The sequence below is a fragment of the Vulpes vulpes genome, chromosome 2 (assembly GCF_048418805.1).
Source record: "Vulpes vulpes isolate BD-2025 chromosome 2, VulVul3, whole genome shotgun sequence".
NCBI lineage: Eukaryota > Metazoa > Chordata > Mammalia > Carnivora > Canidae > Vulpes > Vulpes vulpes.
Window position 1 is genome coordinate 51,381,180 of NC_132781.1, and position 26,582 is coordinate 51,407,761.

The following is a 26,582-nucleotide window of genomic DNA, read 5'->3' on the forward strand; positions in this document are numbered from 1 at the left end:
GTCTGGAAAATTCAGAGGTCTATTCAGATTCTCATCTGAATAGCTTCTGACTATGGAAGGAGTCCCCGCGCCAGCCTGTGGGTCTTTGGCATGAACCTCCTGAGAGCAAGCATCTATAGTGGTTGCTCTCTGCTTGTGGTTTGCTTGTGAGGCTACTGCCCAGTGTCCTCTGAGGGCTTAGGATAAATGCAGTTGTCTTTAAGGGATAAGTCCCAGGAAACCCGAGCCAGGCAGAGAGGTAGTAGAACACTTTTTATTCTTGATGGTTGCGCTCGAGGAAGCAAGAATACAGAAGCTAAGTCGCCCCCTGTGAAGGGAAAAACCAACAGTCAGAACTTCCAGCAAGCTCAGAAGCCAGAGACACGTTTTATAATGTCGGGGCCTTCAGTGTTGTGAAAATCAGGTAACCATCCTTGCACAGGAGCCATAAGACCAGAATTCTTCCGGCTTCTTGCATGGTCTCCCTCTCCCAAGTAAAGGAGAAGCGAAGGCAGGTTCACTCCACTTTGGGTTTTGGCCCAGAGACCTAATCACACTGAGGAAGTTCATCATGCTGGCCCTCAGCCTCCCGGCAGGCCGAATACCCGTCTTGCAGAGAGCCGAGCCTTGCCTACTTGCCCCTATGGCGGGAAAGGAGCTCTGAGGCCTCCAGCTCGGTGGATCGACCGGGAAAGCCAGACCTGCAGCGTGGCTGGGCCTGGCAGGGTGCACGTGGGCAGGCCAGTGGCCCCAGCTCTCAGCTGCCTCCCCAGAACACCCTCTCCCAACAAGACTGCAAGTGGGGGTCCTCTTCATTGGCACAGACCTTGACACTCAGAGGCAAGAGCTTAGAAGTTAAAGTGAGAAAGGAGAGAGGTTCTCTGACAGTATATTGGGCAGGCCCCTTAGGGTTCATCAGTGGCGGGGGCTGTGGGTGCCAAAGAATGGATCAGACAGTGGAGACCAAGTTAAGTGACAAAGCACTGTACGGGACGCAGGTTGTCAGCTCTGAGTTACAGTTTCCCGCCAGGTGGTCTCCAGGGAGGTTTTGAACATCCTTTGTCATTCCTCCTAGGTTTGGGGCTGTCTTTTGTAAGTTGCCTACATTTGTGTTTTCTTAACCGAGGCTGGGTGCCTGTGGTCCAGGAAGGATGAGTGGCCGCCGCCCCGATGGCTTCCTGGCGTGCCTGGGACTCACTCACATGCTGCAGTGCTTTGCGGGGCAGCTTCTCCGAGTGGGCGATCCATTCTTTCATTAAGTCCAGGACGATGGGGATGAGGCTGACGATGCCTCCATAGTGATTCCTGGCCTCGTCACAGCTTAGGTGGTTCACCACATCATGAGGGTACCTGTGGGGTGGCAAGAGGGACTCATCCAGACCTGGGGCAGGCTCTGGTCCAGACTGCAGACATCAGAATCCCCTGGGGAGGTTTCAGGGCCGCATGGGCCATACCACACTCTCTACCAGATGTTGGGCAACAAATCCTGGCTAATCCTGTTGTGAGGGGCAGGACTCTGGAACCACTCACCTGTGATTGTAGACACCCAGATTAGGGGCTGTGGAAACCTGCCATAACTGCTCCAAAATGTACTGCTTAGTCCCTCTGACTCTTCTTCACCCCAATAACTAAACCATATGCTCCAGAATATGGCACTTTGTGCTGAGGGCGCAGAATTAACTAGGTAGCCACACTGGCAGGGCTGGGGCTTCTCTGTGGGCTTCTGGGAACATGTGCTCTGTGATCCCCTTCCCTTTGCCGGGTGTCAACTCCAGTGAGAGGGCTTGCGTCTCACTATCTTCAGCTTCAGTAAAATGATCGGTGGGGTTGGGCCATCCAATAAATCAGTGGGCCTGGGATTTCCCACCTGGGCAGGGGGCCTGGAGGCACCTGCCCTCATGCAGAAGGCTGCTTCTTCCTGCTGGACCCCTCCTTTCCAGCCCCGCCCTGCTGCCTGGGCCTCCAAAACAGGCCCAGAAGCGACTTACTTTGCTCTAAGGTTGCTTAGGTCATTGCTTTGGCTAACCAGGGATTTGCATTTCTCAAGCAGGTTGTTGGTGACCGGAGTGCCAGAGTGCAGGGCCTCAAAGTGCTGGCACAGCTTGTTCAGCTCCGAGCAGATGTCCAGGAACATAAGCAGAATGCGCCGGTCTGTGGAGTTGTTGCAGTAGTGCTCTGTGTAGCTCTGCACCTGTGAGGGCCCACACGATGGGAACTGAGGCAGCACCACTGGGCCCCTGGTGAGTTTCTGGGCCAAACACCAGGAAGCAGTGCCCCACACCCCTGTTCCTCCCAGCCTCCCAGAGTCACAGGGCAGAGGCCAGTCACACTGAAGCATTTGCATGCACAGGCTGCTATATACAGTTAACATCATGGAGTGCCCCCTGCACTGTGCCGAGCTTTGCAGCCTGGCCCTCACAACACCCTCACCTGAGCCCTATGCGCTGGGTGCCTTTTCAAGTCCTTATTTTGCAGGTGACTAGTGGGGGCTCATAGAGGTCAAATCACTTGCTCGGGCACCAGGGAGAGTGGCCAGGCTGGCCTTTGGCCCCAGCTCTGGGCCCTGAGCTCCCACCTTGCACCAGGCCCCACGTGCTTCAGCCCATACCTAAAGAGGGCTGCTCCCTGACCTTTCATGCCTCAAGCCTGCTCAGAGGACCCACTCCTCAGGAGTGAGAAGCAAGCAGAAGGCACTACAATCCTTTGAAGTTTCATTGTCCTGTGTTTCCAGGGCCTCTCCCTGGGAGAGGGATCTTCCATAGGAGAAGAAAAGGTAGTCTTTACCTCACACCACACACCGAAATCAACTCTAGGATGAAGAGCTTCAATGCCAAAACAACACGGAAGCTCCCAGGTGTTCCAGGTACAAGAGCAGGGAAACCTTTCTGAAATCATTAAAGGTGCTCAGAATGGTAATATGGTTGATCCACTTTTAACTCTCCTCAGGGGGCATGGAGGTCCTTCCCTGGCAGGGGCTCTTCCCCTCCATGCAACCTCCACCGCACCCCACCCCCACCCCCACTGCCCTGCCCATCACTCTGGATCTGAGGTCGGGAGAGGCAAGAGGCCTATCCGTGGGCTGAGGAGGAACTGGCTCCCGTCCAGACCAGATTCACTGGCCCACTTCACAAACGCATGCCCTGTGACAAACTGGTGGCTGGGGGCGTTACCTCCCTCCTCTAGCAGCCAGACATTCCTAAGTCTAAGCCAGCGTTTTCCTGCCACTGCCGGTTGCTTTTCTTTTGCTGGGGTGAGGTCTTCCCAAATGATCTGAGTGGTTCCTTCTAAGGACAGCAGCTCTGTAAGGGGGGGAGGCTCTGGCAGCCTCCATGGATGTGGGGCACCATGTCCAGCCACCTGAGGCACCACGCTGTAGCTATAACACAGAGTCACCTGGCTATCTGGTGTGTGTGGGGGTTACCTCAGGATAACCCAGGCCCAGGGAGGGCAGGGCAAGCACCAAGAATCAACAGTTCACACAGAGAGTCAGACCATGGGGCATTGTTTACCAAGAGCCTCCCGCTGGACTTAAGGCAAGGAGGCCACTCCCCTGTGCTACTGGACTTAAGGCAAGGAGGCTACTCCCCTGTGCACATGCATTGCCGGGGGTCACCAACCGCTGATGCAGACTCTGAGCAGAGGCTGGGGTTGGGGATCGGGCTGGGGGTGTGGGTCACGGTGGGGGTGTGGGTCGCAGATGTTCCTTCCCGACGCCAAAAACCTGTCCAATGGCCTTGGAAGTCTGAGCCATTGGGGAATGGGCTAGAAAGGCTGTGGCTAACTTCCAAATAGTTCAGGGGAAAGGGTATTTTTCTGTAGGTTTAAAACTTTTCAAGTTAAAAAACTGGGTGAAGCTTTTACATTTATTAGACGAAAGGATTTTTAAAGGAAGCTGCCAGCAAGGGTTGCTGTTCTGGGGGCGTAGGGGGTGCACACGTGCTTCTCCTAAGGAGTTCTGAGTTCCATTGCCCACCCCCACCCCCACCCGTGCACCACTGGCCTTCCACAAGCTGGCCCATGGGCCCGCAGCACGTCTGCAGTTGGGAGGCTCCCACCCAGGTGTGGGTTACTTCCTGGAAGGCGTGTCTCATCTCCAGGCCTCCAAGTCCTGCAGAGCACACTGTGATAATCTGCACACGGGAAGAGCAATGTGCCCAGCACGGCGCAGTTTCTCCGGCCCCAGTGGGATTGGACAGCCAGGACCACAGGCATCAGACACGGGTGGGGCGTCTCCCTCATGATCTCCCTAAATCCACATACTCCCTGGGGATGTGCAGTTGTTCTCACTCTACAGAGCAGACGACTGGGACACAGGTGACTCTCAGCCTGAGGTCCCTGAGGGGCCGTGGGGCTGAGCTGGGATCTGAACCCTGGTCGGCAGGCTCCAGCCCTCATGTGTAACCACTTTGTTATTCACTCACATATCTGGGGAGGGGATGCAGGGCTCATCCCACTAGTCCTGACCCTGGCACAAGCATGCCTGACGCACTCTGAACCTCAGTTTCACCTTCCAAGCAAGGTGTTGCCCGGAAGTCCCTGGGGAACCCTGGCCCCACCGCCCGGCAGCCCACGGGACGCCACCTGCCCAATGCTGGCGATGGGTCGGATCTTGTCGTGGGCATTCTCCCTACAGTGCTCCAGAGCGGCGATGAAGGTGAATTGTTGCTGCTGGAAGAGTTTGTATTTCTGCTCGATGCTCCGAAGGGACTCCTTTGCCTCATTCATTGTCTTCCTCAGTGATTATTCACAGAAGGAGAGGGATCTACAGGGAACAAGAGCACAGGGATGAGGCCCTCAGAAACAGACTGCAGACCCAGCTCTGGAGGCCCCGACCAGCATGGCCAGGGCCTTCTCCGGGGAGCACCTCACTAGTTCCAGATCCCCCCAGGCTGTCCAAGACAGAATACAGCCTGACCCAGGTCCCTTTACCCTCCAAGGACATGTACTTTGCCATGAACCATGATTTCCTTCTCTCAAGCATAGACAAAGATTACTCTGGTCCTCAGTTTCTCCAGGCTGTGGGGGTACACATGCACACACACACATATACACACACGCACACACAGCCTCCAATGCCTTCCTGTGCTGTCAGCAACAGAGGGGGATCACAGAATAGGTCACAGAGTATCAAATCTGTGATTTTTATCAGTTTGGACCAAATCGTAAGACACCTGCCCCCTTGCAATTCGTGAGAAAGTCTAGGGACTGTTTCCAGTGGGCCAAGCAGCGGACGAGTCTGTACTGGATTGTCAAGTCTGAGAAGAGGCGGTTTCCTTGCTCTGTGCTTGGGTCAGGAGCCCTGATCTCAGCCTTGCACATTCTCAGGGTAGGGGCTGGCCCTCGGCAACTCCTCTCTGCCTCCCACGTTCATGGAAAGAATGAGCCTGATGGGAAATATTCACGCCACAGGGAGTGCTCTCTTTTGGTGCCTCACAGACTGTCCCTAGCGTGGTTCAGATAGCCCACAATGCGTCTAGAATCTCCTCTGTGAGCAGAGCCTGTGGATTCTGCTCTCTGTGACATCACAGTTTTGCTGAGCCCACGCAAGATGTCACAGGTCACAGATTTAGAGAGTGCTAGAACTGGAGACCCTGGTCGGTCAACTCCCTTTAACTCCTGGGCCGGGGGGAACCGAAGTCCAGGGTGTCACAGGAAGCTTGTTGGAGACACTCTAGGTCCCAGGCTTCCTGACCTGTAACTGGAGTCCTCAAAGCTGCCCCAGCCACTGTGCCTCCACCACGAGGATCCAGTACAACACATGCCCCCATATGAGCAGGGGTCAGAGGAGGCCGGCCAACCTAGGGTCTGAGTGAGTTGCTGCAAGTGGAAGGGGCCAGACACCACCTGGCAAGGGCAAGGGTGGGGAAGAAGACATTCCAGGCTTCCTGGCAGGCCCTAGGTAGAGGACCGAGCCCGAGGGGGACAGAAGGCATTTCTCTCTGCTGGGTCTCCCTCGGCATCCTGAGCCCACAGCAGGGCTGGAGCAGGGAGGCCATCCTCATGGCAAGAAGAGGGATGAGAGGAAGTGCAAGAACACATCAGAAGGTGGCCTCCAGGACATGATGGGAGCAGCAAAGCTGAGAACTGGGAGATCTGGGAGCAGAGCCACACCAGGTTGGGCCCTGATAACGGTACCCCGGGAAACTCAGTGGTCTACTGTACATCCCAGGGAGCGCATTCAGCAGCAGTGCCCAGGCCCCACCCTGGGAACCACGATGCCTGTGTTTGCTCACAGCAGCTGCAGCCCCATGGGCCTGGGCCTGGGCCAGGCACCCTGCCCATAGTGGGTAAGCGAGAAGGGGAGCCTGGGCTGTGGGGTTGCGGTGGGCACCTGCTGTTTTCAGACACCTGGAACACCTGCCACAGTCCCCCTCCCCGTGCCCAGAGGCAGAAATGGTGGACACAGTAAAGGGGGGGGCAAGGTTTTGGGGTGTGCCTCTCATGGTATAGGCTTACCAGGGCAGGTGAGGCATTCAGTGTGACATTTCAGGGGACATCCCAAAACTCAGCAATCGAGCTAGGTAAAAGTATTTGTCACACAATTTGGAGAAATAAAAGTTAATACCAGAAAGTCCACAAAGTATCTGAATTTTAAGTAAATGTGGGATGCGGTCCAGTGCCACGCCTTGCTGATCCGGGAAGCCTGGGCAAAAGGAACAAGTAATATTGATCCTGGCTTCACATTTTTAATAGTTCCCTTTCAATGGAGTTTTTGCATTAATTTTGATGTTATTTGTCCTGATTACCGGGGTTTCAGGCACCCCTCACAGTCTGCATCAAGGCAAGTGCCTCACTTGCCTCAACTACCACAGGCCTGGGGCTTGGCTTACATGTGACCTGGGGGTTGAAGCCTAGAAAAGTTGGAGCCCAGCACACAGGTAGGTTTCTGGGGAGGAGGAGGAGCATATGCTTTGTCTGGCCCTCCTCCAAAATGCTCAGAGCTGTGGTGGGTGGTGAAGAACCCAAGCTCTGGAGTTGCATAGTCCTGGGTTCAAATCCTGGTTCCACTCCTTGCCGGCCTTGGGGTGAGCGTCTGAGTACTAACAGGCTGTCAGGAGAGAACAGTGTCAGCCTCCCAGCCTTGGGGTGAGCACTGCAGGAGGTGGCAGGTGGCAGTGTGGAGCCCAGGGCCTGGCACTTGGCAGTGCCTGGTCGCCAGGGTGCTCAGGGCTGTTGTGATCACACCATGTGCACACAGTCAGGGGGCATGCCACGACAGGCATGGTGTGTGCCCTGAAAGCAGCAGAGACTCCCGGAGAGGAGAGGTGGGGCCCCTGGCTGGAGGCTGGGAGGGGGTTATGTGAGAATACTGAAAGCAAGCACAGAAGGCAGTGGACAGGGTAAGGCTAAGGGACCCCAAGTATCACACAAAGCTAGGAGAACCACTGCAGGCCAAAAGGGGTAAGAAGCACATCATGCATTCATTCGTTCCTTCATTCATTCCTCACCATTCTGAGTGCTGGGCTATACACAGCACTGAACAAAATAGACAATATCTCCTTCCCTGGAGGGATTTATCTTTCAGTATGGGAGGCCAACAGTAAGGATGAGCGAATGAATCACGTTTTAGATAAGGGCACTGCTAAAGAGAAAAGCAAGCAGGGCAGTGGGACTAGCATGTCAGGATGAAGAGCTTCTGTCTGCAAGAGGGTCCTTTGCAGGGGCTGGGTGTGTGTGGGGCAGACAAACTAGAGCTACGCTCCAGCCTTCAAGGAGATCCTGAACACCCACCCCAATCCTCCTAACAGCAGTTACTCTCAACGGGGCTGTAGGAAAGCGCTGACCATGCGTTAAGTCCTCACCTTGAAGGTACCATGATTACCCCTATGTGAGAAACAACAAACCTGAAGTTACCCAGCTAGAAGTGAGCAGGCCAGGATTTCCCACTTGGCTCTGCCTGACTTCATAAAGTCTGGGCTTGGACAGCTCCCTCTTTCCCTCCCATGATGGTCCATAGAGATAAACATGCCACACATCAGATTGGCCAGGGTTGGAAGCCAGTGGGTGGGGTGGAGAGGACACCAAAGGCCTGAAAAGCTGCTGGGACCCCCCGCCCCAGGGGTCATGCACTGGCTGGACCCTGGGGTCTCATTTCCATTCCTGTGAGACAATTCTCTGTTCCCCATCCCAGAAGGGGCTGCCCTATGTGTCTGCCTCCCTGCCACCCTCCTGGGGCTTCCTGGGGCTGTCAAGTTCTCTACAGATGCAATGCTACCTCAATTGGTGGCCCCAAGAGCCCCTGAGAGCAAAACTGACTTGGTTCTTGATCCTAGCGACTTGTGACATGCACGCCAGGAATGTCGTGAGAAGAGCTGTAATAAGCTATCCAAAGTGATTGTCCCTTGAACGAGAGTCACTGCAGCCAAATTAGTCTGGATGAAAGGCACAGGGTGCAGGCACTTCTCGATCTGGGGGAGGAGGAAGGAAAAAATGATTACCCAATAGGTTTTAGGCTTTAATTGATTTGTATTTTCCCAGGCTGCTAAAGAAGATTAAATCGTGGTATGAAAAGTGCCTAGGGCTTAAAATAAATGAGGAGAAAGGCAAGTCATTTCAGAAATGTCCAGGAAGCAAACTGAACCTCTCCAGTGCAAATTGCAGGTTTGGTTGTTGTGTTCCCTGTTCAGGGGGAGGCGGCACGCTTTTTCTTCCCCAGCTGTCTTTGCAGTTGGCTCTGAAAGCCAACCAAGGTGTGCACGCTTTGAGGAAGCAGCTCTGAGGGCACAAGACAGAACTGGAGCCTTTTACACGGGAGAGCATATCTCTGGGCAAGTGGCTGGTGGTGCAGCCTTTGGCTAGAAGTCAAGCCCTGGCTCTGCCTTTGCTCAACACTGAACTTGGCCAAGAATTTCCCCCCTTTCTGGGCCTCAGTTTATCCATCTGTAAAATGAGGTGGTTTGGATAAGATCTGCAAGGGGACTTCTGATTTTAATGCTTCACGATCAACAACTGATGAGGAAAAAAAAAAAAACTGATGAGGAAAGAGGCCCCAAAAAGGGAAATAACTTGCCCGAAGTCATTCAGCCAACTACTTCTCACCGTTTTGATCCTCCAGTTTCTCACCTGTAAAATGGGAATGAAGGTACTTATTTCTCAGGGCTGGCACAAAGGTTAAACGAGATAATATGACTAATAGTAGCCCCTACACATGGTGCACTCCTCCATGCCAGCTACCAATACTTCAGGCCCATTAGCTCATGAAATCCTTCCATAATCTCCCCTTCACAGGGGAGGAAAGTGAGGCACGGAGCAGGCTCACACGGCTAGGTGGAGCCAGGAGGTGAACTCGGAGCAGTCTGTATTGACAATGCCGGACGTCCTGTCCATAATGTACAGACCCCACAAGTTTTGTTGAGAGCACTGAGAGCTCAAAACCAGCAGCTCCTCCGAAAAATGGCAAAAGACAAAAAGCTAGAGTTCTCAGTCCAGCGCAGCGTCTGATACCAGGCTGCCTCTGTCCCACTGGGCATTAGCGCAACTGAAGCGCTCCTTCCCGCCCCCGAGGTCCCACCCCATCCCCGTCCCGGGGCGGCGGCGGCGGCGGCGGTCCCCACCCAACCCTTCCCCCTGCCCCAGGGCTCCGGTGGCTCCGTCCCCGGCCCGCTTGCCCCTCGCTGGTCCTAGAGCGGCCTTCACTCACAGAGCGTGCTGAAGCTGGAGCGCCTCCGAGGGTGTGTGGGGCCCCGGGGGGCGGGGAGGCCCTTCGCAGGGCCGCGGAGGTGGGGGGGGTGGGGACGGCGAGAAGGGGAGGGGCCGTGGGCCCGATTGTTCCCGCGGGTGCCATGGCAACAGGGTCACGTGGCCGCCCTGGCCCCGCCCGTGAGCCCAGGCCTTCCCGCCCAGCCCCCTAGGAGCCCCCCAGGGACTCCCCTACCTTCTCAAGCCGTCCCCTAACCTCTGTTCATTTTAAAGATGGGGAAACTCTGGCCCAGACAGCAGAGCCGGGCCGGCCCTCGGAGCTGTCAGCGCCCGGGTCGGGGTGCGTTGGCGGAACCAGCGCAGGACCCGCCCCCTTGGGTGGGGGGGTGTGGACGTGCCCCTCGGCGTCTCGGCACCCGAGGCCCTCCTGGAGCACCTCCGGTCCTAGAAGGCCGCAGCTGGAGAGGCCTCGCGGGCCCGCTGAGACGTGCAGACGGCGGGGTGAGGCCGGGGCGGGGAAGCACCTGCCCGCGGGGAAGCACCTGCCCCCGGTGGGCGCGCGCTGATGACGCGTGCGGCGGCCCTAGCGACGGCGGTCTCCAGGGAGCGGGCGCGCGCTGATGACGCGTGCGGCGGCCCTAGCGACGGCGGTCTCCAGGGAGCGGGCGCGCTGCACCCGGCATGGACGCGACCACCGCCCCGCACCACATACCCCCGGAAATGCCCCAGTACGGGGAGGAGCGCCACGTGTTCGAGCTGATGCAGGTGACCGGGGCAGCCGCGCCCCGTCGCGACACCGGGCGCCGGCCGGGGGCCTCCGTCGCCATAGCCGGCTGCTCGGCGGCGACCCCGCAGCGGGGGCGGTGTCCGGCTCCTGCACCGCTGGGACCCCGAGGGATGCCTCGGCCGGCGGACCCCCTGCCCCTGCCCTGCGGGCCAAGGAGGGAGGAAAGAGGGCAGGCCGCCTGGCCAGGATGTGGACATGGCTCCGGGCCAGCCAGCTCCGAGGCCTGGGCCAAGTCCCGTTCCCGCCACAGTTCGGCAACCGTGGAATGCCAAGAGGCGAGAAGCGAGAGCTGGTCTCGGGGAGGCCCCTCCCGCGCTGACACCTCCAGGTTTCTGAGCTGGGGAGTGTCCGAGTTCCGGGCGACATCCCCGTCCCCTGAGAGGGCTGCCTCCCCGGATCCCAGCCCCACGGTTGGGACAGCAGCATTTCCCACATGGCCTTTCTTCCGTAGGGCCAGGAGTTCGGGGCTGCCCGCAACCTCTCCTCCTGGGTTCTGAGTTGTCGGGGCCCTCAGTCCCCGTGTGCACTTCGGCAAAGCCCTGCCCCTTCTGGGTGCCTTCTGCACCTCCTGGAGGCAAAGGCTTTCAGGAGCTGGACTGAAAGAGCTCTGCCACTCAGGGGTGGTGAGGGCCTAAGAGAAGCTGGAGCCCAGTGTCCAGAGCACTTGCTCCTCCAGGCATAGCCCATCCCGAGGCACCCCTGTGGCGATGCCTGTGCTCCGTGGAGCCTCTGACCTGCACCCGCGGGAGCAGAGCTCAGAGTCAGAACCGTCTCCATCTCTCCACCAAACACGTGTTTCCTTTGGAAAGTGTTAACTGACGGAGGGAGAGACTTCTCCAAAACCGAGTGGGCCAGTCCAGGAAAAAGCAAATGGCCAGCCGAGTTATAAATCACCTGCTGGTGGGCAGGATCGGGCCAGCTCCCCAGGGGGCTGTGGTTTGCTCTAGAGAGCCCGGTGTACCTCAGAGGGATTGTGGACGGAGCAGTCCAAGAAAGCTTTTCGTCCAGTATTTCCAGTCCTTAGTCATTTGTGTGGGTTCCCTCCATGGTTTTTACCATTTTCACTTCTTACACTTTTTTTTACAGCAGCACAGAGTTCTGCTGTACCCTTCCCCAGCTCCTGCCGCTAATACCATCTAACGTAACTCCATGACAATGACGTTGGTACAAAACAGTTCACCATACTGAGGCCTTATTTGGATTTCATGTGTATTTACCTGTACTTTTTTTTTTAAGATTTTTAAAAAATTTATTCATGAGAGACGGGGGGGGGGGGCAGAGATATAGGCAGAGGGGGAAGCAGGCTCCCTGTGAGAAGCCCGATGTGGGACTCGATCCCAGGACCCCAGGATCATAACCTGAGCCAAAGGCTCAACCTCTGAGCCACCCAGGCGCTCTTTACCTGCACTTCTTTCTTTTTGTGTTGTGTACGGTTCTATGAAATGTTATCACATGTATCAATTCACATACTACCACCACAATTCCACTTTAATGTAGTCATTTCTTTAAATCAGCCCATTTTTTAAAAGATTAGCCTGTTTTACCTCCTCATAAGCAGAATCCTTGAAATCCTAGGTTTGCTAATATGTGTTAGATATGCAACTGTTGAAAAGTGAAATGAAAAACACTCATCTGTGAACCAGCTAGTGTCATCTCAACACCACCTCTGCAGTGAGACTGATCAGAGGCCACCACCAGTGGGGTCTCCACCAGCCGGGGAGGTTGAGGCTCAGAGAAGGGAAGGGACTTGCTGGTGAGGCACAGAGTGGAGCTAGGACCTCTCACAGCTTTGTGCTGTCTACATCACACATCCGTGCGCTCAACACCCCCAAAGTACAAAAGTCCCCCGCCCTCTGGGTTGTCCCTGAAGGATGCTCCTTACTGCGCCAGCTCAGCTCCTATCACTTCCCCAGTTCATTCCTGTGCCTCTTGTTCTGGAACCATGGAAGCTGCTTTTCCATGGAACTGAATGGCCAGACTGTCACTATTTAGATACTTGGTCAGTAACTATTCTGTCCCACTCTCCCATCCTGGATGGACACGGGCAACTGTGTTGGCCATGCCCTCCCCAGCAGACATTGGCATTGGGCACCTACTGTGAGTATGCCCAGCACTGGGACAAGGATGAGGAAATTACAGGGACGTGTGGGGGCTACAGGAGCATATGACAGGATTTATCTAGTGAGCGTAATCAGGAAGGTATGATTACATGGAGACCTCATGACTCAGAGGGAAAAGCGTTGCAAGCTGAGGGAATAGCATTTGCTAAGGCTCTGAGGGTCACGTGAACATGGTGCATGAAGAGAACTGAGAGAAGGCAGGTCTGGGAGGCACCAACGGACTGTGGGGAGAGGATCCTGGGCCCACCTGCTCTTGGGTCTGGGTGCAGTCCCTGCAGGGGTCTCCCAGCGATACCTATGTGGCTCTTCCCTCATGCCTCTGCTCACGGGGAACCAAAGCAGATGGCACCTGGGGCAGGGGCTGGATCCCAAGTTGAAGGCATGTTTGGTGGGTGTGGTAGAGGGATCAGACCAGCCAATATTGGTAGCGACCAGGGTGCTGGGCCACCTGAGCCTGAGCCCAGGGCCCTGAATGCGCATGCAGGTGTTAACCCCCTGGGTGTCTGCCCTGTGCCCACAGAACATGCTGGAGCAACTCCTGATCTACCAGCCCAAGGACCCCATCCCGTTCATGATCACTCACTTGCAACAAGACAATGATAATGGTGAGCATCCGAATGGGCCTCCTCCCTCTCCTTTCCCTGCCTAACCACTGTGAACCCCTCTGTCCTCCCTGTGTCTGAAGGAGGGCTGGACCGGGTGGGGAGGGCTTTTGACAACATGGAATGGTGGCCGATTTAAAAATGCCTTAATTTCTTTCGGGGGCACAGCTAAAAAAGGTCTCTTGCCAAGTTATTAAAACAAAAACCTCTGAATGGCCCATGGAATCAATTATTAATGTGTTTGTGGGTCCCATATGATCTCGCCTGTTGGGTTTAAGCTCTGTGATGACTTCACTTGTCAGGTGGAAATTTGGTTTCTGGTCTACCTAGACAGGCAGCACTCAGCTTTTCCTGGGGGTCTCATGACTGGTGCCCATTAGTGGGCACCAGAGCTTCCCAAACCTCAGCCCAAGTGCAGGCCAGCTGGCCCCAAAGCCAGAGCCCAGAACCAGGGAGAAGGGAAGGCCATTCCATCCCACAATCGATTTGCCAAGTGGAGGATCATTCCCGTCCTGTGTGAACCGTCAGGGAGAACTGGTATCTGGGAGCTTTGATGTTTTTTTCATTGGCATACTGGCCACTTTGAAGGAGGTACCAGTGCACCAGTGAAATTAGCACTTGGCGCAGCTGAGAGGGACAGAGGCCTGAAGTGCCCCGTGGTAGGTTCACAAGCCTAAGATGAGGAAGGACACTAGGAGTCTGAAAAACAAGCACAAAGAAAGGCGGGAGAGAGGAGACCCCAGGCCTGCCTGGGCACCGGGCATACCTGGCCTTTTCGGCATGTCCCAGACACAGATCCTGATACCAACCTTCTCAGGCTTGGCTGAAGAGCATCAGAGTGAGGGGCTGCTCAGATCCCAGTGCCATTTCACCAACCTAAGCAGAGTGGCTCATGGAGAGCACAGCTGTGCCCTTTTCTGAGCCTCTGCAGACTCGAGGATTGATGTTGGTGGTAAGCCCACGTGCCACAGGTGGAAATGGAGCTGAGAGCACAGAAGGCCAGGAGAACTGTCACTTTGAGCTGTCCACCTGGCCTTCTGGTGTGAGACTCTCCTGAGAGGCCTCCGTTCTCTGACTGGTTGTTTATTTCCTGGCGCTGGGGGGCAGAGTGGCCACCTTCCTTCCTGGCGGCCCTGCTGTGGACTGTGGCTCACCAGCCAGGACTCTCCTACCCAGGCCTCCGTTTGTGGCTTTCTGGAGGCACATGTGTCTGCCTTCCCACCTTCTCCCACCTGAGTCTGGACAAGGACTAGGTGTTGCTATTACCTGAACCCTACTGGGTGCCCTCGGCCGAGTTTGGCTTTCTTGTACTGCCACCACCAAATAACAGCAAAGTTAGAGCAGAAGCAAAAGTACAGGATAAACAAAGCGAAAGCAAAGGAAAAGTGAAATAGGAGCAGAGCAAGAGCTAATGGCATGTGAATTCAGTGAGTGAATTCAGTGAGGTGCCACCACCCGGAGCCCCTGGGTTCACTGCATGTCAGCACTCTTGTCAGAATGTAAAGAAACTTTTCTCCGCATCCTCTCCAACAGTTGTGGTTTCCACTGTTGGTGAGAATGTGAACTGGTGCAGCCACTCTGGAAAACTGTGTGGAGGTTCCTCAAAGAGTTAAAAATGGACCTTCCCTACGACCCAGCAATTGCACTGTTGGGGATTTACCCCAAAGATACAGATGCAATGAAACGCCGGGACACCTGCACCCCGATGTTTCTAGCAGCAATGTCCACAATAGCCAAACTGTGGAAGGAGCCTCGGTGTCCATCGAAAGATGAATGGATAAAGAAGATGTGGTCTATGTGTACAATGGAATATTCCTCAGCCATTAGAAACGACAAATACCCACCATTTGCTTCGACGTGGATGGAACTGGAGGGTATTATGCTGAGTGAAGTAAGTCAATCGGAGAAGGACAAACAGTGTATGTTCTCATTCATTTGGGGAATATAAATAATAGTGAAAGGGAATAGAAGGGAAGGGAGAAGAAATGTGTGGGAAATATCAGAAAAGGAGACAGAACATAAAGACTCCTAACTCTGGGAAACGAACAAGGGGTGGTGGAAGGGGAGGAGGCCGGGGGGTGGGGGTGAATGGGTGACAGGCACTGAGGGGAGCACTTGACGAGATGAGCACTGGGTGTTTTTCTGTATGTTGGCAAATTGAACACCAATAAAAATTAATTTATTTTAAAAAAAAAGAATGTAAAGAAACTGGCAAGGGAGCCTGGCCCCGCCTGGGCCTCAGTGTCCTCATTGGTAAACGGGGGCGTGCTTGGGTGACTGGGATGGAGGGGACAGTGCCTGGCCAGCGGTGGGCGGCTGCAGGGGCCGCTTCATCCTGTCAGTTTGAAGCATTTCGCTTTGGGGTACATGCTGCCATGCGTTCTCAAACCTTGAGCCCCAGGACTCGGCCAGCCCCCCAGCTGGAAGTTCAAGAGCTGAAATTTGAGGCAGATTCTCATTATACTTTAATCTTGCTCATCTGTGTGCAGATTTGATTTTCAGTGTCAAACCATCCACTTTACCAGCATCTTTCTGTTTCCGACTCAGCGCCGAAGCAGACACTGGGGGCTGGCCTTACCACCACCTGTGCAGCCTCTTCCCTCCCTCCGTCCCTTCACCTTCTTCCATCCTCCTCAGCACCTCCTCCGTTCACTCATGGTGTTTTCTGAGGCACCTGCCACGGAGCCTTTATTCCTTCTCCAGACCACACAGCATGCTATGTTGCTCCTAAGCAGGGGTGCAAAGAATGCAGACCTGCCCTCTGGCTCTAGCTGGGGCCGGCCTCCTGGTCTCCTCAGGAGCCAGAGTCAAAGTTTTTGGCCCCAAAAGGGAGTAGAAGCATTGAATCCCAGGAGCCACTGTTTTGGAGTGGGGTGTTTTGTTCCCACAGCCTCTCTCAGGCCATGGCCCGGCTGCTCTTATGGATGGTGGAATCTCTTTGCCCTTTTTGCTCAAGTCCCAACCACTAAATAAAGAACAGAGAGGGACATATGCGGGTTTCCCCCTGTGCCCAGGCCTCTGCCAATAAGTAAAGCAAAAGAGGCCTTTTATGAGTTTTCTTGGAGGGAGAGGAAGCCGAGAACAGTTGGACCCTACTCCTGTGTGGTCTGGAAGAGGACCATAGATGAAGGGACGCCCTCCGACGTCCAGTGAGTATATTCACTGCCCTGGGCTCGTAAGTGAGGTCATCTTGCCTCCTTCCAGCCACACAGGGGCCTGAGTTTGCAGGAAGCTGGGCACTCAGCATCTCCACTTACTGGACATGGTGTGGGGTGGACAGTGGCTCACATGGCCAGTGGCTGGTGTAGAGGGAGAGAAGGCTCCAGACTCATCCTGGTGAGCATGCACAGGAGGGAACAAGGGGAGCCCCCGGCACATGGCTGGCAGCCCCTTCGCCTCGAGAAAAGCAGATTTAGTACAAAGTGAGCATTTACAGTAGCCCTGGGCAATATTAAAGCAGGTGATGGTGTATATAATGGTATGTTGCGTTTTTTTATCAAACGTTTGTCCAAGAAAGCTGTGTATTAGAGCTCCAATACCTAAGGGTTTTCTTGTGAATTTTAAATCATGCTCCTAGTTAAACCTCAAAAGGATCTGTGGATGGAAAGGTTTTTTGATTTCCTTTGAAGTGGTTTGAAGAAGTTGATTACTCTTGGCAGTCAAGCAGCCTTTTATGACACTGTTTATAAATAATTACTCATGAGCAGAGCTGGAGTTTCAAGGTGTTAGATTTTAAGAAACTGAAATTAATCACATAAATGTGTGTGAGAAATTAGGTGGGGAGAGAGGCCGTGGATGTTCCCCCTTTTAAAGCAATTTCATAGATGTGTACAATTTGGGTGCCACTTATGGGAGCCCGGAAGGGGAGGGTTTCCCCAGCAGCCTCTGAGCCCCACAACTTTGTCAAGATGAATTCATGGGGATCCCTGGGTGGCGCAGTGGTTTGGCGCCTGCCTTTGGCCCAGGGCGCGATCCTGGAGACCCGGGATCGAATCCCACATCAGGCTCCCGGTGCATGGAGCCTGCTTCTCCCTCCGCCTGTGTCTCTGCCTCTCTCTCTCTCTCTCTGTGACTATCATAAATAAATAAAAAATTAAAAAAAAAAATTTAAAAAAAAAAAGATGAATTCATGACTTGGGAGTCAACTCATTCCCAAAAGGTTCTTGTCGGGGTGTGGCCCCTACTCCTCAGGCTCCGCAGACCCTGAGCCTTTGTGTCTGGCCTGAGGTCTGAGGAGCTTGAGCAGATGTCTGTGGCCAGAGTCCCAGCCAGGCAGCCAGGCGAAGGGCACAGGAGCCAGACCGGTCCACCTGCTGCTCCCTTACTGTGGCTCTGGCCAACTGTGTCTGCCACGCTGGGGCAGGCAGGAAGCACCCCAGCTGAGCCTGCCTTGGAGAGGAAAGTGGGTGCAAGGGTTTGCTGAGCTGAAGCATGGCAACATTAGGCCAGTAGCCGGGGCTGGAGGAGATGCCCTAGTGCTGCCTTGTCCAGGGCCTTCCTCCCACCCACCCCCATCCCTGATTCACATCACCACCAACAGGAAAGATTTGGGGCTTCCAAGAAGCAAATTCACACATCATTGGGGCTAAAGGACCAGGTTTATAAGTGTTTAGAAATATAGGAAACAGTGCTCTAGAGCAATTAGTTGGGGCACATAAAAATCGAAGAAGCAGCAAAAAGCCATGACATGTGCTGAGCCTGTCATGTTCTCCAGGAGAGAGCCGTTCCCTAGTCAGGGACAGGCACGGAGGATGACTGCTCCCCTTCAATTCCCACCTAACACAATTACCAGTGTTCCATTATGCTTTGCTTGGCAGCATCGGTCCTAGCACCGAGCAAGGACAAGGTGCTCCATGAGTGAATCAGTGAATCATCTTAAACCTTCCCTCCATGTTTTCCCTGAAAACGAGAAGGTGCTATGAATCTGGGCAAAGGTCTATATTTACACCCATGCAGCCTGGCTGGGTGTAAATGTGCTGATCATTAAATCATGGGCCAAATGGACACTAGTTCCTTCTCCGTTTCCACTTCCAAACTAAAAGGTCATGCCTGTCCATTGTCCTCTGCACAGATGAGGGGCCCTCCCGGTGGCCTGGCAGGAATGGGCTCTGCATGTAGACCTCAGAAGCTCAAGTGAGTTGAAGTATATGAACAAGATGGGACATGTTCATCGTCCCCTTGGTTCAGGGGTCAGGCCAACAGTGGTGAGGAGAGAGATCTGCTTTCCCAATGTGTGTTCTGTGCTCCTGGCTCCCCACATTTAGGGGCAGAGGGGTGGCTTTAAGTCAAGGTGGTGCGCAGAGGAGTCAGCATGGATTCATCTGTCCAGACACCATGTCCTGAATCCCAATTTGACCCGGGAACACATGGCTTCCAGTCCTTTTCCTAAGATACTGGTCTGGTCTTTTCCAGTGGGCCAGCACCTAATCAGTCATCCAAAAGCTGCTATAGGAATTATGTGGGGCCAGCAACCGCCCAGAGCCAGCGGTCTCCCTCTGAAGCAAGCCATTTGCATAGAAATGCCCACATTTGAAAACAAAGACTTTTCTATCTGGGGTTTTATAAATCTGGCCTATATACTCCAGGCTCTCCCCCATTATTTCCCTCAGTAATATGATGGGGAATACAATTTGCTAAATAAAAAGGCATATATGTGTGTGTATATGCTCAGAAGGTCATTTACATAAAATACAGCTTTATTTGAGAGCGTGTCCCTAAGACAAAGTCCCTGTTTAAAATGCTTTATGGCGCTTGAAATCCAAATTGTTCTTGATATTTATTAGTTTGGCAAACAAGTTACTGTGTCCATGTCCCCTTGGAGACAGAAAAATAAACCGTCTCAGTGATCACTTACCTCTCTAAACATAGAGGGTATGTTCTGTGGTAAGAGCATCTCTGAGCCCCTGGGTTACAAACGACCATGTCACTTGCAGAAAATGAAATCTGGGGAAGGAAGGAAATGAATACCCTCAGAGCACCGCAGGCTCTGGAGGTTGCTCTGTCATATAAGGTGGTGACATTCAAATCTTTCTCTTCCACAGTGCCGAAGATTGTGATATTAGGTCCACCCGCCTCGGGGAAAACAACTATAGTAAGTGCATCATATTAAGTATTGTAATACTGTAATATCTCATTTACCTGCAGAGCTGGAATGAGGCTGCCCCTCAGTGGGTTTTCACCACGACTGAGCTTTCCTTCATCCTTCCCCTCTCTTGCTTCTTATTTTCTTATTACAAGAGGTGGCATGTGCACCTAGTAGGAAACCTAGAAAGCACAGAACACAAAACTATATTCCCCACCCATCCGGGTTGAGCATTATTTTAGCAGTTGGGATATACCTTCCAGGGTGTTCTCAGGCTGCACGGACAGCAGACTCGCACACTCTTTGGTTTATATCCTTAGGATACATTCCCAGAACCAGACCAGAGTCAAGAGACTTTTTTCCCCCTAGAATTTTAATTTATTCATTCATGAGAGACAGAGGCAGAGACATAGGCAGAGGGAAAAGCAGTGTCCCTGTGGGGAGCCCGATGTGGGACTCGATCCCAGGACCCTGGGCTCATGACCTGAGCCAAAGTCAGATGCTCAACCACTATGACACCCAGGTGGCCCTTGAAATGGACTCTTCACTCATTCTGAAACTTTCAATTACAAAATAGTTCAATCAGAAGGGCATAGAAACTGCACTATAGATACATACCCAGCTCCCCCAGATTTTATAGCAGTTGTCATTTTGCCATATTTGCTCTGATGATTCTCTCCCCACTTTGAAGACCATGACTTGAAAGGTATAGCAAATACCTCATCCCACCTCCCCCTTCCTGGTCTTTCCGTGGGGACAGCCCCAATCTGGATGCTAGTGTGCCTCCTCCTGCCTACAGTTTCAGTATTAAGTTCCTGTCAAGTGTCAAAACTTGTGAAAGGTGTAATCATATGAGGTAGAACTCTATCTTTTAAAAGCCTGGCTTGGGATCCCTGGGTGGCGCAGCGGTTTAGCACCTGACTTTGGCCCAGGGCACGATCCTGGAGACCCGGGATCGAATCCCACGTCGGGCTCCCGGTGCATGGAGCCTGCTTCTCCCTCTGCCTGTGTCTCTGCCCCTCTCTCTCTCTCTCTCTCTCTCTGTGACTATCATAAATAAATAAAAATAAATAAATAAAAGCCTGGCTAGTGGGGCAGCCTGGGTGGCTCAGCGGTTTAGCGCCACCTTCAGCCCAGGGCGTGATCCTGGAGACCCAGGATCGAGTCCCATGTCCGACTCCCTGCATGGAGCCTGCTTCTCCCTCTGTTTGTGTCTGTCTTTCTCTCTCTGTGTCTCTCATGAATAAATAAATAAAATCTTAAAAAAAATAAAATAAAATAAAAGCCTGGCTAGTGAACATCAGTTCACTTGACTTCCTTGATGACTGTGCCATTCCTTGATGACTTCCTTGATGACTGTGCCATTGCTGTGAGCCCTCATCCCAGGCCTGGTTGATGTGGGGAGCCATGTCCCCTGATGAGATGACACTTTGCTTTATTCAGAAAAGGAATTGGGGTGCCTGAGTAGCTTAGTTAAGCATCTGCCTTTGCTGTGGGTCTTGATCCTGGGATCCTGGGACTGAGCCCTGTGACCGAGCCCTTGCTCATTGGGGAGCTTGCTTCTCCCTCTCCCTCTGCCTGCTGCTCTGCCTAATTGTGCATGTGTGTTCTCTCTCTCTGTTAAATATATATGTTTATATATTTTTGCTTTATAAATATTTTATATGTATATATTGCATATTTTTTTTTTTTTTACTTTTTATATATTATTTATAGTTTCGTTTGAAAAAAGGAATTAAGATGGCCAAGCCTTGTCCAAGCTGACCTGCCTGTGCTATATTCTGGCATCATTTATATCCTACCATTCTGTCTCTCTCTGTCCATCCAGCCACCTATCTATCTGTCCCTCTATCCTGCTGCTTGTCCGTCTGTCTGTAGTTTTTTCTACTGTGTTCCTCAGGATCAGGCTGCCAGCTTTCCCTCCTGTCTGCAGAACCATCCCCCCAAATGTTGTTCTGCTGCTAGAAACCAGGGGCTCCCAAGCCGGGCAGTCTCAAGCATTACCAGGGTGCTTTGGAAGATGCAGGTTCCAGACTCCCCTCCAGATCTGACTGATCTGATCTCCTGGGGAAAAGCCCAGGGAGTCTGTAGAAGCCTAAGTATGGGTCACAGCCATGCTGTGGTAGAAGCCACTCCAAGGTGGTAGCCTCTGCGCTGGACAGACAGGCTCCCGAGCCACGTACAGGCAGAGTCAAGTCACTCAGCCTGAGGGGTCTCCTCTGGCAAAGGGCCTTTGTCTTTGAGACGTTGGGCTCTGGGCCCACCGCGCTTACCCCCAGGTCTAGCTCTCCCCTGACCTCTGGTGAATTTGCTGGGTAGAATTCCTGAAGTGTCAGGAGCACAGACAACTTTTTTCATCAAGGCTCAGCTTGGCTGAGGCAATCGACTTTGCCTCCTGGTGAGGTCAGGGCCCACAGTGCTTGGCTGGTGTTTGAGCTACAAGCCTTTTGGTGAATTCGCTATCCTTGCCTCTCACCGCTGCCTGGGGACACACAGACTCTAATTTTGCAGTAAGATGATATACAGTAAAATCCAGACAGAGCCCTAAAAGGCTGTCACCACTGACATCTCCCAGCACGTACAGCAGAGAGAATTAAGGTTCATACTTGCCCCAGGGGACTTTAGGGCCTTCTGAGTCATCCTGATGCTGAAATGGTCATCAGTATAATCTGGGCATTAAGAACATTTTACTGCATTATTATTCCCTAAAATGTATTCATCTCTGTAGAGTATACATAGCCATCAATGACCTAAATATTCATTTGGCTAGACTAGGTCATGTCACAATCTAAGGAAAAATGAATGAGCATGGCTGTGACCCATACTTAGGTCCTGTCCCTGCATTTCTAGTCATAAACCTTCTGAGGTGCCCAGAGTTGAGAAAGCTGCCAAGGGCAGCTACAGGCATGGCTTTCTGTAGGTCTTCTAGCTCCTTATTGTCACTGGCTGCTGGGAGACAGAGCATTCGCCCTGTCTCCCCTTCCTGCCTTGGCTTGGGGGGGCGGGGACTCTATGGGCTTGTCCCCCTTGGCAGCCTCCTTCCCACCAGAAGTCATTGGGCTTCCTTGTGGCCAACCTTTTCTAGTAGAATATAGAAGATAGAAGGACTTGGACATTTTAATCGAGTTCCCTCCATCACAGCTTTCACTAAAATGTTCTTGTCCTCTTTCCTTTCTTCAGGCAATGTGGCTGTGCAAACATCTGAGCAGCAACCTTCTCACAATGGATAACTTGATGGCCCCAAAATTTTCCTCTTTGGCTGCAGTTGCCAGGGAGCATTATCAGAAAATGAAGGTAGGACTGGCCCTGGGGGTGGGGGTGGGGGTGAGGGCAGGAAGGGGAGACGGACAACAGCTCCCATGGCTCCCCTGCCCGCCCTGCCAGCTAGTTTCCATGTCCTTGTGGACTAAGTAAGGGAGAGGCTAGGGTAAGATGAGATACAGGCAGGGTGTGATGGAAGGAGGAGACAGTTCTCAAGTAGGGACACATCCTGGTGGAGATGGAAATGAGGGGTTTGTGGCAAAAGGGGTCATTCATAGAGCAAGAAGACCCCTTGCTGATGGAGTAGCCTGGGCTCGCTCCTCCCCAGGGTCAGCTGCATCACAGGGGTGTCCAGGGGCAGGAGTTCCCTCTACATATGACGGAGCCCCTATCTGGACAGGCAGGGGGTTTAAGGGTGGTCCTCCAGCTGTCTCCACACTGGAAAGACTGATGCCTTGTACCTTGGGGATTCCTCCTTCCGCTTGAGGTGCTCTGGGTGCTCTGTGGTGCTCCAGGTGTTCTGTGGTGCTTCTGGCGCTCTGTGGTGCTCTGTGATGCTCTGTGATGCTCTGTGGTGCTCCTGGTGATCTGTGATGCTCTGTGGTGTTCTGTGGTGGTCCTGGCGCTCTGTGATGCTCCGGGTGCTCCTGGTGCTCTGTGGTGTTCTTTGGTGCTCCTGGAACTCTGTAGTGCTCTGTGGTGCTCCTGGTGATCTGTGGTGCTCCTGGCGCTCTCTGATGCTCTATGGTGTTTCTGGTGCTCTGTGGTACTCCTGGTGATCTGTGATGCTTCTGGCGCTCTGTGATGCTCTGTGGTGCTCCTGGTGCTCTGTGGTGTTCTGTGGTGCTCCTGGCGCTCTCTGATGCTCTATGGTATTCCTGGTGCTCTGTGGTGTTCTGTGGTGCTCCTGGCACTCTGTGGTGCTCCTGGCGCTCTGTGATGCTCCTGGCACTCTGTGATGCTCTGTGGTGCTCCTGGTGCTCTGTGGTGCTCTGTGGTGCTCCTGGCGCTCTCTGATGCTCTATGGTGTTCCTGGTGCTCTGTGGTGCTCCTGGTGCTCTGTGATGCTCCTGGCGCTCTGCGATGCTCTGTGGTGCTCCTGGTGCTCTGTGGTGTTCTGTGATGCTCCTGGTGCTCTGTGATGCTCCTGGTGCTCTGTGATGCTCTGTAGTGCTCCTGGCGCTCTGTGGTGTCCTGTGGTGCTCCTGGCGCTCTGTGATGCTCTGTGGTGCTCCTGGTGCTCTGTGGTGCTCTGTGGTGCTCCTAGTGCTCTGTGGTGCTCTGTGGTGCTCCTGGTGCTCTGTGGTGCTCTGTGGTGCTCCTGGTGCTCTATGGTACTCCTGGTGTTCTGTGATGCTCCTGGTGCTCTGTGGTACTCCTGGCGCTCTGTGGTGTTCCTGGCGCTCTGTGGTGCTCCTGGTGCTCTGTGATGCTCCTGGTGCTCTGTGGTGCTCCTGGCACTCTGTGGCACCGGCGCTGCCCTCCTCATCCTACTCACTCCCACACAGCTGTGGGCAGCATCCCAGGGCATTGGCTATTCTGTTCCTAAAATCTCACCAACCCCATATTTGAAACTTTTTTTAAAAAATGCGAAATAGCTTGATTATGTTGTTTCTCTTTAATACAAATAGAAACTTCGAAATGTTTCTTCATAATCCCCTTTGTTGTTTTTTTTTTTAAGATTTTATTTATTCACGAGAGGCACAGAGAGAGAGGCAGAGACATAGGGAGAGAGAGAAGCAGGCTCCTCATAGGGAGCCTGATGTGGGACTTGATCCCAGGACTCCAGGATCACGTCCTGGGCCAAAAGCAGGTGCTCAACCACTGAGCCACCCAGGCGTCCCCATAATCCCCTTTGGAATATAAGCGGATTTCTTAGTCCACTTGGGCAGCAATCACAAACTACCAAAGACTGGGTGGCCTGGCAGCACAGGATTGATCCTCCCAGTTCTGGGGTCTGGGAATCTGAGGTCATGGCACCAGCAGATTAGGTGTCTGGGGAGAGTCATCTTCCTGCTGTGTCCTCATGTGGTGGAGAGGGCAAGGGCACTCTTGGGTCTCTATTTTAAGGGCACTAATCCCATTCATGAGGGCTCCACTCTTATGACCTAATCACATCCCAAAGCCCCCCCACCTCAGCCCAATACTGTTACCCCGAGGGTTAGGATTTCAGCATCTGAGTTTGGGGGACACAGGCATTCAGACCATAGCAGCAGGGATATGCCCTCTTGGATATTCTTCATGGAGGCTCCAGCTGCCTCTTGTTTGTGAGGGAAGCTAACTGAGAAGGATAAGAATCCCTGTGTTTGCTGAGTGCTTTCCAGGCCTCCATCCTTATCTCATAACTTCCGTGACCTCCATGCACAGCATGAGGGTGCCGACCTCCCCCGGGGTAGGACAGATGCAGGCCTCACCCAGAGCCCGACTCCAGCAGTTGGGGTTGGGTATGGGCCAGGGCAGGGGGCTGCAGTGACTCCTGGGGCCCAGATGGAAGTAGCACCTTCCTCCTTAGCTCTACAGCCAGAACTGGGCACCACTTGTGGCCACTTCTTGTGTTTCCATCCTCTCTGAGGTTTCTCTTCATCTTTCTTGGCCCGCACTCTGTTCCCTGGTTCAAACCACCCACAGAAGCAGTGCCAAGGCCCAATGCATGGGCCAGCTGGTCAGGTGTCCAGAGGCCCCAGGCAACTCTGGTGAGGAGTGTGCAAAGAGGGCTCAGCAAGGTCACTGGGCCCTGATATGACCGGGAGCGCCCTGACAGGGCAGGGAGTGTTTTCAGGGATTGGGGATGGGACTCCCAACCCCAAGTTCACCAGTTCCCACAACTCGATGGAAGGAAGACCTCATTCAGCAGGGTCAGTCACTGCCATAGTGATACGACACTGAATATGCTCAGTCCAGAGCACCTCCTGCCCCCACTGCCTGGCAGGGGCCCTGGGGCAGAGCATGTGATGCCCCACCTGCTCTCTGGCCCTGCAGTCTTGCAAGAATCGCCATGTGGTTATGGCTGGGGGGACACCAGCATCTGGGGTGGGAATATGGTTTTAGAAAGAAAGTGTGTATCTCATATTCAGATAGCTTCTCAGGATGGGGGAGGCAGTCTCATTTCTAGGATAAAGATGCTTTTATCGGGTTTATCAAATTCAACAGAGAGAAGGATTTTAAGGAAATTCCTTCTGGGTTTCATTACGCTAATTATCAGCATATTTCAGACCGCATCGAAGTGCTTTCAAGGGTGTCTGGTTGGGGTTCCTCAGTTCAAAAGCATGGGGGAGGGAAGATGAAAGGCAGGCCATCAGGACTGATGAAGGAGTAATAGGTTCTGAAGAGCCCGAATGGGTGTGTGTCAGGCAGCCACAGGTGGCCGTGTCCAGGCCTGGCCTCTCATTAAGGGTCATCTTTAAAACGTCTGCAGATTAGGAGCCTTTTATAGCTCTTTTTGCAAGTAGCGATGATACCTTCAGATCCCTAATCTTCTATGAATCTCAGCTCTGCCCTTGTACTCAGAATTGTCCCACGTTTCAGGTGTTAACCAAGACCTCATTTTAGGCATTTCCAGACGGTTCCCAAAATACTTTTTCATCCCCTCCTGTGTGCCATGGGAGACCCAAAGATGACTTTCTTCCTTCCCCTGGCCTCTGGGAGCTCTGGGGGGAGGTGAGGGGACCCAGACTAAGGGACCTGGGAGCCTCGTGCCTCCGGCAGTTTGCCTAATTCACTCGCCCCTGAAGCCTTCTCTGACTGAGTCCCAGGCACTGGCTCGCCATTGGCAGAGTGGGCAGGGCTGTAAGACTCTGGCTCAATGGGGCCCTCACCACCATCATGCTAGGAAAAGCCTTCCTAGAAGGCATAACTGCAGGATGTGTGTTGTGGGAGAGCCCAGAATCAGGCAAAGGGCCACAAAACCCATTTTTGTTTTTAACTGTTTATGATAAAATACTGTAATGCTACTCAGGCAGTGAGAAAGGCATGAGAACCCTCCCGGGCCCAACCCCGGCGTCAACCAGCCTTGGCTCCCGACAGTCGTGTTCCTTGTGTCGCTCTGTGCCCGCTTGCTCTCGGGTTATGAGAGCAAACCCATATGGTATTTCATTTCACCTGGAGCTGTTTTA

At 53.4% G+C, this 26,582-nt stretch overlaps 2 protein-coding genes and 1 long non-coding RNA gene across 14 annotated transcripts in view; 2 read left to right on the forward strand and 1 right to left on the reverse strand.

Annotated features, from left to right (window-relative positions):
* Positions 1-237: 237 nt before the first annotated feature.
* Positions 238-9,989, reverse strand: SPACA9 (sperm acrosome associated 9). Of its 11 annotated transcripts, none has more exons than XM_072748282.1 (7): positions 9,854-9,989; positions 9,019-9,042; positions 8,195-8,387; positions 4,561-4,741; positions 1,968-2,170; positions 1,182-1,329; positions 238-307 (listed from the first exon to the last, which is right to left on the reverse strand). In XM_072748282.1, exons 4-7 carry the CDS (start codon positions 4,702-4,704, stop codon positions 296-298), a joined length of 507 nt encoding a protein of 168 aa, XP_072604383.1. In that variant the 5' UTR covers positions 4,705-4,741; positions 8,195-8,387; positions 9,019-9,042; positions 9,854-9,989; the 3' UTR covers positions 238-295. The 11 variants fall into 11 exon arrangements, with proteins under 11 accessions (XP_072604383.1, XP_072604382.1, XP_025865357.1 ...); XM_072748281.1 differs by having other exon boundaries at positions 8,236-8,387; positions 8,990-9,042; XM_026009572.2 differs by lacking the exon at positions 8,195-8,387 and having other exon boundaries at positions 8,990-9,042.
* Positions 2,030-2,895, forward strand: LOC140597834 (uncharacterized). The gene is made up of 2 exons (XR_011999796.1): positions 2,030-2,219; positions 2,711-2,895. It is a non-coding gene; the product is annotated as an uncharacterized lncRNA (long non-coding RNA).
* A 214-nt stretch (positions 9,990-10,203) lies between the features above and the next one.
* The window catches only part of AK8 (adenylate kinase 8), a 129,351-nt gene continuing 112,972 nt past the window's right edge, over positions 10,204-26,582 (forward strand). For both annotated transcript variants that reach the window (XM_072748275.1, XM_026009562.2), the window contains exons 1-4: positions 10,204-10,383; positions 13,046-13,130; positions 19,169-19,218; positions 22,390-22,503. In XM_072748275.1, the coding sequence (XP_072604376.1) occupies positions 10,300-10,383; positions 13,046-13,130; positions 19,169-19,218; positions 22,390-22,503 (333 nt within the window). In that variant the 5' untranslated portion in view covers positions 10,204-10,299. The remainder of the gene's footprint in view (positions 10,384-13,045; positions 13,131-19,168; positions 19,219-22,389; positions 22,504-26,582) is intronic.

Coding starts and splice junctions, on each gene's coding strand:
- SPACA9 (XM_026009569.2), bottom strand. CDS start 4,704: ATGAATGAGGCAAAGGAGTCCCTTCGGAGCATCGAGCAGAAATACAAA. Junction 2,171..4,560: donor CCATCGCCAGCATTGGGCAG/GTGGCGTCCCGT, acceptor GGGCCCTCACAG/GTGCAGAGCTACACAGAGCA. Junction 1,330..1,967: donor CTAAGCAACCTTAGAGCAAA/GTAAGTCGCTTC, acceptor GCCACCCCACAG/GTACCCTCATGATGTGGTGA.